Raw genomic sequence first — 13,118 nt, 5'->3', positions numbered from 1 at the left:
GCCAAAATTTTGATTTTGTGCTCTACAAGAACATAATTAATACAGTTCTTGTTCAAAACCCAAGAATTTCAGGAGTCCCCAAAATCCTAACTTCAAGCTAAATCTGCATTTACAGAAGCTTTTATTATGATTTTTAAAATTCTCTAGCATTTTCCTCCTCAAATAATCGAGCAGAAATAAATTTCCTTATAACAAGAATGAGTCATGTATACAAGCCCTTGGAGATGTAAATACAACTAGAACTACAGAAGCTTAAATCTAAAGAACTAAGTGCATGCTTGAGAACTGTCAGATACCAAAATGCTACAGGAGTTTGAAGTTAAGGACTTGAGGAGAGCATTACTAAGAAGCTTGCATCTGACTTATACGTTTTTTAGGAGAGGGATTCAGATCTACAGAGGTCATCGTTGGGCAACTGATGAGCAATCCTACTCTGACCTACCTACACAAAAGAGAATATCAAAAGAGATGGAAGAGATTAGCATTTCTCCTTTTAAGTTTTCACAACCGTAACTTAATATGCTGCTTGAAAACAACATTTTCAGGCACATTATAATAGCACTCCTTTAAGCTCCCATTTAGAAGGTTTAAGTAATTCCCTTCATTTTAAGAAGATACTATTTTCCATAATATTCATAAACAGTGTTCAGTACCGTGGAATAGTTACCTAATTTTAACAGTTGATTTAAAAACAGAAGCAGTAACAATTCTTTTAATGAACAGCAGCAAGCAGTGGTTTCTTGGAGCACTGCAAAGCCTGGACCAAGTTTCTCTACACCAAGCAAAGGAAGAGCTCCTTGCTCGGAGGATGCAAAATGTCCTTTCAAGGAAACACTGCTTTTTATGGGGTAAAAGAAATTTATATGAAAGTAGTGGCTTTGCTTCTTATGGAGCAGATTGAGATTAACCCGTTACTAAATCTTTCTCTAAATCCTACGCAGTCCCTTTGAAACTGTGCTTCAGAGTTTGCTCCATGGCTTTCTGCATCAATCCAACAGGAGAAACATCAAAACAATGCTTTGAAGTAATATCCTTTCCTTCTGTTTTACATCCCTACTGAAGTATTTTAAAAATGCATAAGGCATTTCAGAGGATAACTGCCTCTTGAGACTGGAAATCTAAAAAGGGATTTAACTGCTTCAGAGCTGTTGCTTGCATACTCCAAGCATACATTAAACAGCCTCTCAATATTCACTTCCTTAAAAGTTGCATAAAATGAGAGATGAACTTGAAACAGTCACAATGCCACTTCTGTATGAAAATATACAGTGTATTTGTTACATAAATACAACACAGGCGGTGATGAAGGGAATAAGGTGCATCACTATGCAAAGGAGGTAGGGTTACATGCTTGCCTTCTTTGGATCCTGCAGTGGAGTGGAAGAGGAATATTTCAGTGCTGAGAAAAGTAATGCATCACAGTTTGATTATTCTCTGACACCTGCTTCTTTCCTCTCCCATTCATCTGAAAAATAGTCTTTTAAATTACAACTACCCACGTGTCACTCTGTCCCGGGAGTCACATTAATCAAGGTGCCTTGGGAAAGGGTATTAGTTCCAGGGAGAAAGGGGAAAGCTTTTTCTAAAGATGATCTACGTAGTTAACAGGGTCTCAGAAACAGCATTCCTTTTTTTATTTTTCCCACAAAGCAAGCAGTAGAAGGGAGGAGTATGGACCTGGCTTTCCTTGAAAGTATTTTTTGCTAGTTCAAAGACAAGAGAAAAGGGAGTTATCACCTGTAGTCAGAATTTGCCATTAAAAAACCACAAAATGCTTTGACATGACTGCAATCTGAAGTCACCAAACAGACGACAAAGACTTTCTGTGATTACTTCTTACCTACTATGAGTCTCTCTGAGTCTGGCAGATGAGAAAACTGTCTCTTGAATTCCTCACTCCTATATTTGTAAGTGGAACTTGAGAGCTGCAACAAAGAACAGTAAAAGGTTATGCAAACAGATTTATTTTCAGCCATCAACTGTCTTCACACTGGATGTGTAATTTTATCTTGAAGAACAAATGAACCTCAGAAGAGCAATAAAGAATAGGTGGTATCTAAATGTGATCATCACTGTAACTTTATGCTTACTTATGTAAGAGTATTTATTTGGCATGGGCCAAACTATTCCCTGTATCAGGCCAGATGCCAGTCACAAGGCATTACAGTGCTATGATAGCAACCTGCTCCCCCTGTAAGGGGATGAGAGCCCTTTTGGGACTAAATATTCTAGCACAGACCAAGGGAGAAGGCAGCAAGGCCATAACACAGAGGTGACAGAAAAAATCAAGCCCTCATGGAGGCCAATAGAACAAAAGGACCCAACAGAGAACATCAATGTCTGCTTGGAATATTACTTCAGGAATACTCCAATGCACTGGATTTTTCAACAGTTGCCGTAACTAGAACTGTAGGAACAAAGAAAATAGTTTCCTCCAGTAAGAATGAATAGCAGCATCACCATCACTCCTTGATTTTCTGTCATGTTCTACAGCTCACCCCATTTTAAAGAGATCATTGTCTAGGATTTTCTTAAGATTCAAATTGGGCAGTAAACTCACAGCAGAGGACTATCTCAATGGACTTTAACTCCTTACTCCTATAAACCAATGTACCTGCTCCCATACAAATTAAGAGATTCAGCACCTTCTCCAGAAAATATTCTGCATAGAATTTTCATTTTCAGTTGTAAGAGGATCATTTTTTTATTTCCTTAACAGATATTGGATACTTATTTTAGAGGCAGTCTTAACTAAATGCTGTATAAGGCCATGACTCAGCTGGACTAAAACTATTACAGGAAGAAATCACTTTTAAGTGTTCCTAGAACCAGGTATAAATATACTACAAAAGCCTCTTTCACACTTTTTTTTTACCTTTCTAAAGATCTTAAGCACATGGATGCTATTCTCTGCTTGAGCCCCTGCATTACTCCAAAACTTGACATCCACCATTAAACCATCTCCACCACAAGATTAGTTGCTATTTATATTTAGGATGGGGGAAGAAGGAAGAAAGGAGGCAAAGACCTACTTTTGACTGCATGACCTTACTTTAGACACACTCCTGCAGCATGTTAGTTGGCGTTATCCTTTCACTATGTTTGTGCTTGTCCAAAAAACACCCAGGACAACCCCAGACTTATCTTCAGCTTGATGGCCTTTTAATAAACTAGAACAAATGCACTGCTCCCACCTCCTCAAGATTCCCACATTTTGCTCTTTTTCACTGAGGACATTCCTCCTTCTTGCAGTTCAAAAGTTCCCTGAACACCACCCTACACTTAGATCTTACAATTGTCTGGCATCTTATACTTGAGAACTGAGCTCTTAGGCCACAGCAAGTGCAAGTTCAAGTGCAACCTCAAAGTCAAGTGTTCAAGTGCATGTAACATGTGAGAGAGCAAAGTTGCTCTGACACAGATCAGCTCTTCAAAAATAAGTCAATTTACCTTCTACACCATGAATAAAAGGAAGTCTATATGTTTGACCTCTGTTTGAGTACATATTTGCTGTCCACTGATATTCTGAGCATTGTAATGCAAAAAGACAGCAAGGGATGGTGACAGAAATTACATCCACCCCTCCCCTCTTGAGAAAAGTAAACATGAAAGGTTTGAGTGTAGCTAAAGAGAAACATGTTAGACATGTCTCCTCTAAACTGTAATGCCTCCAGTTATATTTCAGTTATTTCTGTGATTATAAAAACAACATTCTTGGAAAGCATGTAATCTGCTGAAGTAGGTGGGCTATGATTTCTTGGCTTGCAACATCCAGCCCTGAAATGCACACTTTTAACTGATCATCCAAAAAAAGCATCCAATATCTGCACTGCTTTGAAGAAATCTAGTTCTTTGCAATTACTCTGGAAAGAGACATAGGGAAAAATGAAAAATTAACTCACACCTGTCAAGTTTCCACCTGTAGTTCCAGAGTCCCTATGGTTTACAAACAGTCCTACCTCAGCTGACTGAAGTCTGGACTTGCATTGCCAACACCAGCATACAGGGAATAAAAGAATTAGTTTGCCATGAGAGGAAAACAAAAATCACAATTTGTGAAGTCATGATTTAGGAAGCAATGCTTTTAAGGAGAAATGTAGTTTCTCAAACATGATGTATACAAGAGCAAAGAGCTACACTGAAGTTCAGCATCTTTGTGGTTACAAGACAAAGGGAATCAAAGAAAAGGGGAGCATCACAGTGTCACAGACTTATTTATATTAATGCATTAATCAGCCAGTTCAACAGCTCCAAGAGTCCAGACTCAGCATACTGAGTTTTACTTAGAACTGAAATTTTCTAGAGCATAAAATGTGTTACAGCTTTCCTTAGAAATCCTTGCTGGCATTTAGAAGCGTTGTCATGAGTGACTGGACTATAAGAAAACCTTATTAATGGTAGATTTCTACTGAGCTCTTAGGACACTTAGGCAGAGTCTGCTCTGAATCCTTATCTCATCAGCAGAAAAATGCGAGCACATTGAAACGTTTGAACCTTATCTTTTCCCTCCTTTGCATGAAAACTAGCTCACTTAAATATGCACTTTTTACCTACTCAGTAGGTGGCTTGGTGATTGAGATCCCTCAACAAACTTGGGAAACAAGAGGGGCAATTTTAACACTGTTGGCAACTTTAATTTCCTTAAAGTGAAGAAAACAAGACATTTCTATGAATACAGCATCTCTCCTAATCTCTACTATAATGTCCAACATGTGGCAGTATTTGAAGCAGATTGCCACCTCTGAGTTACGAAATATAAAACATAAAAAGAGGAAAGGCATAAAACAGGTTGTAGCATGGCACTCACAAGATGAAAACAGCAACTTGTTTTTAATACATACACATTTCTAAGTTTAATTATAAATCATCAGGCAAACACTTGGCCTGAGGATAATCTTAGGCATTTATGGTCATGCTATATTTAATCACCAAGGAAATTATGAAGTGCAGCCAACAATTTATTAGCATTTTTCATCTGAAGCCACAATATAAACCAGAAACCTGTAAAATAGCATCAACAGAAAACCATTTTCAGTGACAACCAACAAGTTTTACAGAAGACAGTTATGTAAGAACCAGATATTGGAGACACATAACCAAATGATTCTCATACCTTGTTTGGAAATGGACGGTTCAACTATATAAAGTCATGTTCCAGAAAAACACATGTAAACTTAAATAGAACTAAGCTGAGTTATTTATAGGATAGAAGCCTGGTAAGAAAAACAGATTCCCTGCACATTTACATCTTCAAAGTGTAGCCACTGCAAACAATTTGAGCCATTTAGCAAACTGCAGAGGAAAATTAAGCAACAACTTCTCCCAGGAGTACATAAAAAAATCCTAATCATTAGGAAATTATTTGATTGCAGATATCACTAAGCATGCAAGTAAGCAATCAACTTCAGAAGAATGGTGTGCACATTTTTTAACAATCACTAATGACAGCAATAATTCTGCATTTGTTTTGTTAGTGTTTTCCCGTTGTTTTGAGACATCACAAAACCCAGGTAACCTGAAGATTTGCATTCTACAGCTGTGACATGCAGCTATGAATTCTAAGTTGACCTTATCAGTAGGGTAATAACTCTCATATCACCACATTTCAAGAGATGCCTCCCACTGAGCTTCAGCCTCAGAATCAGTTATCACCACAGGCTCAGGGTCCCAGAATCAAACAAGCCTATAAGGAAGCTGTCCAAACTACTATTTCTTTTATGCTCAGAAGCCTCACTTAACCATCAAAATATTGCCCATGGAACTTAAAGCTTTGCTCCTCTGTCTAATATGTAAATCCAAGCCACTAACCCTAAAACCCCAAACAGAAGATCATCTGACTATTCCCCAAAGACCTGTACTTTCCTATGACGTTTCTAGACATGGTCAAAAACAAATTTGGAGGTATTAGTGAGGTTAGGATAAAAGTACATTTTAACCTTCCATAAGCATATTAAAACAAACATTAAGTATTCTGGCAAAAGCTGTTGCATTTCTACTGAATAATAAAACCCTTCTTAGCATCAGGAGAAAGAAAAAGAACACAGTCTCCAGAAAAACAACACCCAGCCAGAGAGAAGTCTGGATTTTATACAGGACTCCTCTATACTGCAAATGTTTTTTAAATGCATCTGATTAGGGGAAAATAGGGATGTAAAAGTAGGGAAAAATATCAACCCAAAGCCTACCAAAAAAAAAAAAAAAAACAAAAAAACCCCAGCAAAAAAAAAAACAAACCCCAAAAAGAACCTAAACAAAACATACTAGAGATCCCACTTTCAGTGAAATTAAAGACTCACTAGGGGAGATGAGAACCAAGTTAACAGCCCTGAATAAAAGCCTCATTTAACAGTGTAAGGGAGACAAACTTAAGACTTCACATACTCCAGGACAGATTCAGGCAGACTCCCTTATTATCACAGGAACACTTTCTATGGCACACTGAGATGATCTCTCACCTGTAAAAGGTACTAGATCTGACAAGCCTTTCCATCACAGAAATGTTGATCCCACTGCAGCCATTTCTCCAGTCCACAAAAGTTCATTAATCATACAATCTAATCTATAATATACAAGCCACAGCTCTCTGGCTTTAAAAGCAGAGCTGCAATGACCAAATTTCTCTTTGGAAAAAAATAAAATATATATTTTACCTTTTTAAATTAAAAGTTACTCTGGATGGAAAAATCCATCCTATCTATGGATAGTTCTTCTGCTAGTATATTTGGTTAACTTCATCTTTACTTTGTGAATTATTTTTAGATGGTAAGCAAGTTACTCCGTATCTCCTTCTAAGGTTGGAATTAAGCTTCTCAAGTCTATCAGCAAAAAGATTGTTCTTTTTCAGATTTATTCTTCTGGCTTTTCTGAATCCTCTCATTTTCAGTGTCCTTCTTGAAAGCTAGATATAGCATTGCGGGAATTACCACAAACATAAATCTGAATCACAGATTGCTTTTAGGCACAGAATCACAGTGAAAGCTCACATCCACATGACTGCCAGTCTGCCTTATCTTTTTGCAGTTACAGGGCACAGTTTCCCAATTCTGTTGACACCAAGCACTAGGCTGTACGTTGGAAGTGTCAGACTTCTTCAGTTCATCTTGTTGTACATAAACAATTCAGATCTACTGTGTTACAGTGATCTACTTTCACTAACCACTTCTTGAAAAAAAATTCAAAAAAAGCCTGTTTAGGAGCAATTTTCAATCATTAAGTACTCAAAAGCTTTACTAGCAGTGACTTATCTTCTTTTCTCTCTTGAAGGACAAAAGCATTTAATTTACATGGGGAAAGAACCACTCACAGGACCATGACATTACTTAAGGTGACTAACTGTCTACTTTGGTTCACTTTTGTTGGTTTTGGGAGGGGTGTTGTGTGTGTTTGGGAGTTTTTGGTTGTTGGGTTTTTTTTTTAGTAAGGACATATTTGATCACATCTGCTTATCCACACAGTTGTATTTAATTGATAGGTCATGAGAAGCATGTCAACCAATTAAAAAAAAAAAAAGAAACCAAGCAACTGTTGCAACTGTTGCCAGGGTTTGCTCAGCCATTGTATTCCTTAGAAGCCTGCTTTTCAAAAGTTCCCATGCTCTCAAGGAAATGTGAACGAACTCCTTGTCAAAGTGGGAGGGGGATATGTTTAGGGACCTACAGCTACATATTCATTATATGCTGTTTTTCCTTCACCCTTACCTGCGGAGGGGCGAGTCTCATAAGCACAGGGCCGTTGGCAGGCACAGGGCTGTGCACTAAAGCCATTATGACCCCGCTCCTGTGGCCCAGCCCCCCTCTTCTTTGCAGAAGCTGAACGAGAAAGGAACTCTAACATTTCTTATTGACTGAGCAGAAAAACAACAGCATTCTCCTTCAGTGGCACCCAGAAGAACTTTGGTGAAAGTATGTCTTTCTTCTGCTGGAAATACAGTATGTATAATTTAAAGAAAGGGATATTAAAATACAAGTCACTGGCAAATACTCCAGCTACTGTATCTTCCAGGGGTTAGTTTCATTGGGGGTGAGGAAAGTTGGGGTGAATAGAGGAGTGAGGGGTGGTAGTTGTGTTTCTTTAAGCCTACGAGACCCCATAAACAAGGCTAAAGACAGATCCCTAGTTCTCCCAAGACAAGTGTTACTATTAAATAGTTCTCACAATTCTCACACAGGCAGGCACACTGAACATGTTAGGCAGATTATGCCTTGCCAATAACACCAGGAGCTTCCAAAAATCCACATAGATGGAAACTCCTCAGAACTATTGCATTATGGAGAGCTGTTGAAATACTGGATGCCACTCAGAAAACATTTGACACCCAGTGACAAGGAAGTGACTGAATGAGGTGCTTCTGAAAGGAAGACTATTTCCATTTATTTTGTAGACTGGGTAGAACACATCAAAGCACTGTGTCCCACAGGAGTAGCCCAGCTCTCACCAACTGAGATGGACACCAGTTTCACCAAGCCAGCATTGACCCAGCACATGGTGAAAGCCTGTTTTCCTGAAAAGCAGTTCTGGTCAACTACTGACCAGGGAGACCTGATCACAAATGTTTCCCCATGTAGAAAATGAACCTGGCTGAGCTGGAATAATGCTTACAGAAGGCCTGGTCATTTCCCACAGTCACAGTGCTCCTTCAAGAGCAGGAATGAAGGTCTCATGCTTCAGCTTCACCTATATAAGTATGACTCTCAAAACAGCCTAGAAAATCCACAACCAAAGTTGTTACAGGTATGATTTTGACAGACAAGAAAATTTAACATCTTATGAAATACTATGCTGCTAACATCAGGTTATATAATTATAACAAAGGTAACATTTTTGTGAAGAATTTTAAAATCTGGCATCCTTCCCAAGAAGAAAATTAAAAGACTTAGTGTTGAAAATACAAAGGTATTTCTTCAGAGAACTTTGAATTGCATAACCAGTTAGAGATTACATTTTTCATGTTCTATAAAAAAAAAAAAAACAAGGGAAAAAACCCAAAACAAATTTTTAAAAAAATCAAAACACCCAACAAACCAAAACAGTAGAACAGACTGGGAAGAATTTTGTAACAGAGTATTTCAGTTTAGAACATGTGAGGAACTCTCACAAATTTCTCCTTCAAGGTCACACCAGAATTAGCTCATTTTCCCATTTCACTGAAACAGGGTTCAGCTGAAAGTGCTTGGGAAACAAAATTATAACATTCTTATCAATTAAAAGAAAACCTCCTGCCATTACTAGTACTATATCTTTTTTCCTGAAAAACAAGACCTTGGATTGAGAATATCCTCTGCTTATTCTGAAGCAATGGTTTTGTAGTATTCAGTCCTGTTTTTTTCTGCAAGTAAGTGTTTTAAAGCATTTTAAGAGCTAAGCCAATGTACTTTCATGATATCTCTGATTTGGAGATAAAAATCTCAAGCTTGCCATGTACAGTGCAGAGCAAAGCATATGCTCCATTTCAGAATAAAACTGACTGAGACATGAAGCTAATGTAAAGTCAGAAGACACACACCCCCTACACATACCTCCTCTAGCTGCCTTTAGCCTGTTCCAAACCATACAAATCCCTGGCCAAAGCCTCTGCAGCTCCCGCCTCTCTCACCCACTTGCTCAGAGCTGGTGCTGGCCACCCTCCAGCAGTGCTAGCTAGCGCTCTGCCAGCCTCTGCTTGCATGCTGCCTTGGAAAACAGGCCGAAACACCCCAGCCTTGCAGAACAGGCACACAAATACTGCAGCAACTGGACAGGGAAAACTTATGCAGGGGTGACATTTAAGAACTGCCCAGCTCCAACCTAAAACTACCATCACCAAAACTGATTTTGGGAAGCAGACTGCAGTAGCATAAATCACTTCAAGAGTTCACAGAAGTCCCAAAGGGAACAGCAGAGGAAAAGTACTATCACCAGGGAAACAGCAGCTTGGAAAGAAGCACTTAATGCCTAGCACCCTCTCCTCTCTGCATTGTTAAAGGCTACAATCCAGGAACCAACCTGAAGAGTACATCTGCACCTGGCAGCTCAGCATGGAGCCAAATCAAAACTCAGCCACTGTTCCCTGTTTTAAGTTAGGCTGAGGTTCAGAGCAGGAGCTCAGGACATCAGGGCATGCTTCAGCTATACCCAAATTCCCCAAAATTGTACATTACCAGCCATGCAGAGCTCAGCTCTTCACAGGCACTTAGAGGCAAGGGATACAGGGCTCTGCATGCCCAACAGATCTCTGCCTGCTCTGAGAGGGGAAGAGCAGCCATGCACCTATTCTGCTTTCTTTGCATTGGCTCTCCCTTTCCACTGCCTTACCTGTCTGCTACATTTTCACAACTAAATACACGGAGTCAGCAGCAGAGAGCCCTCTCGCAGCACAGCCCTACTGAGGAAACTGACAGAAGAAACAGAAGAATGCATGTCAAGGCACTGTAATCACTCAGATTTCAATCTGAAAGTCTGAAAGGAGAAGATAATGGAACAAAAAGAGGTTGTATTTACAGTCATTTTGCAGCCCCGGCTGCTGGCTAGGGTAAGTAGCTGTCTGTGCACCTAGCTGGGTGGTGGCTTTGGAGGACCTGCAGTTCCGCTGTCAAGATCAGCTACATATGTAAATAGCAGGAACTGGTTTCGCCAGAAAAACAAGGTAACTCTTCTGCTTTCCCAAAGCAAAGATAGGATATATCACGGGGAATCTTCCTGTTCTGAAAGGAATAGGAGAATATTGGGAAGTATATCCATGCAGAAAAATATTCACTGACAATTTATTTCCATCAGAAAGCCAGTGAGAGGATTCAAAGTGATCTCAGAAAGGCCTTACCAGAGCCTGGGTACCAGTGTGACTCAGGTCTCAAAAATAGCATTAGCACAGACTGTTTTAAGTGCATTTCCTGTTTATAAGAGAACACCATCTGCAGCTGATTGAACACCTGAGTGTGGACATTGGCAATTAGCAAGGAGGCTGATTATTTCAGATTCAAACAGAATTATTTATATAACTGCCACCAAGCACCTATGAGTTTGGATGAAACAAACACTTAGATTTTAAATACAAAAATTAAGTAAAAAGTTCAAGTGCTTTGGACACTTCCATGGACAAACATCTTCCTCAGTTCTGAATTAGAAATTAAACTGCTTTTAAGAGCTAAGGTGTCCCAATCTCAGATTTACTCAGCATCTTCATCAACGTCTCCCTAGCTGGCAATAACATTTTTGAAACTGGTAGTAAAACTACTCCTATAATGCCCCTCACCAGAAACCACATCTCATGTTGCCTCCCCAGAATTAGCACAAGCCAAGTTCACAAGGTTCCTTCCTAACTGTCAAAGTCCTTCTCATTTTTTAGGGGAAAATTGTGTATCTGTATCTACTGTCTTGACTTAACAAATGCAGCACTCAAGCATTCTTTTTCTTCTATTTTAGTAGTTTTGTCTACCCCATGAAGATTTACCCAAAAAGATAAAGGGTAAATCAAAATACAGCCACAAAGTCCTGTGATACACCAACTTCTAAAACAAACTTAATACAAATAAACCAAGTGTGTTTGGATGAACTCTGCACTACCTTAACACTTAAAGTTAAGTGTACTTGAAGGGAGTTTGTCATCCTCCAGCAAAAAGTTACCCTTTTGCTCAAGTCAATCTGTCTACTCCCCGGGCTAATTTTGAGTCTTGTAACTATGTTGTCCAGCTTTCAACAGCCATAAGTGTACTAAGTATTATGATGCAATGGCAATTAAAAGCCCAATCAAGATGATTTCCTTTTGGATAACAAAATACATTCCTTTCTGAACAGCAGTTTCATCTGACTCACATTTCTTTTTCTATCACGTGTATGGAACAAGTAGCCAATGTTATTGGTTAAGAACATCTGTTTTTTCACCTGATCTTCCGCTGCACGCTGCCGAAGTAATACAAAAAAAGTTCAAACTGCCTGTCTTAAGACTTATTTGATCCATTTAACAGAGACAGGGAAATCCAGATGTTTTGAGGGTGATGAAAAATGCCTTATACAATAAAGAAACTACAAGACTTAACTTCTCAACTCATCCTCCTTGCCTGCAACAAAGTCCCACCAAGAGTATGTGATGGCAAAGTAGACAAATACAGAGGCAAATGAACAGCACCCTTCAGCTGAACATTTCCCTCCTTACCCTGCCAGTAAAATCTGTCTCTCTGTAACTGCATCTCTGGTCTATATTTAAGTTTAGTAACAGTGCCCAAACAAGGATCAGAAAACAACATCATGAAGGAAACAATCACCATGGTAGTAATTCCCCTTGGTGCCGTTTGGTTTTCAGCAACTCATACAAGGAGACATAAATACTTTCAATCAGGACTACAGTGAAAACCTGAAGGAGCATATTAAACCACAACACTACATGGATAATAATGCAGGAATGACTGTGGCCAATTACATAAACTGCTTTGCTGTAAATTACTCTGGTCATCTCATTAAGCCTGCCAGTAGCCCTGCTGTATTTGAAATTCTATGGAAAGTGGCACTCACCAAGCAATTGCCCCAAAACTTCTCCTGGCTGCTGCTAATGACAATATACCACAAAACAATCACATCTTGCACAATTTTATCTACCTGTCCTCTTTCCTCTCCTTATATACAAGTGGTTCACCCATAGCACACCTGAAAAAGACAGTGCTACACCACTACCAGTTTGCAGAAATACAAGCTGTAAATGAACAACTAAGGCCAAAATAAAACTTTAAAAAATCTTCTTTCCATCTCCTAGAGTTGACTTTTAAAGCTCTCATTCTGCATTAGGGAGTTCCCTTTCATTAAAAGGATATCCATGCAGATTTCCTGAACCATGTTGCCTTATGGTTTTTCTCCCAGTGGCTAGAATAAAATAAGTGCATCACACAAATCTGAAGTATTTTCTTTCTGACTTTTTATACTTAATCTTCAGGTTCTAGACTAATTTATATGTGTATAGTAATAATTAATATTATATAGAACTATCTACTGCTGCAGCTGGCAAAAGCTTATTTTGACAGGGAAACACTGGCAGTCTTTGCTTAGAACTGGTTGAAATTTTATGTCAACCAGATCTACCTCAGTGCTCAGTCCAGAGCTGCATCAACAGCACTAAAGACATTCCCAGCACCAAAAGAAGGGAGAAAACCCCT

The 13,118-nt window shown here is 39.0% G+C and overlaps 1 protein-coding gene across 8 annotated transcripts in view; it reads right to left on the bottom strand.

Annotated features, from left to right (window-relative positions):
- Positions 1 to 13,118, bottom strand: part of GRAMD1C (GRAM domain containing 1C) — a 50,939-nt gene that overhangs the window by 31,968 nt on the left and 5,853 nt on the right. For all 8 annotated transcript variants that reach the window (XM_026792837.2, XM_074534742.1, XM_005486141.4 and 5 more), the window contains one exon: positions 1,841 to 1,925. In XM_026792837.2, the coding sequence (XP_026648638.2) occupies positions 1,841 to 1,925 (85 nt within the window). The remainder of the gene's footprint in view (positions 1 to 1,840; positions 1,926 to 13,118) is intronic.

This window comes from Zonotrichia albicollis, chromosome 2, assembly GCF_047830755.1.
Source record: "Zonotrichia albicollis isolate bZonAlb1 chromosome 2, bZonAlb1.hap1, whole genome shotgun sequence".
Taxonomy (NCBI): Eukaryota; Metazoa; Chordata; class Aves; order Passeriformes; family Passerellidae; genus Zonotrichia; species Zonotrichia albicollis.
The sequence above is the reverse complement of the archived record's forward strand: the minus strand, read 5'-3'. Positions and strand labels throughout refer to the sequence as shown.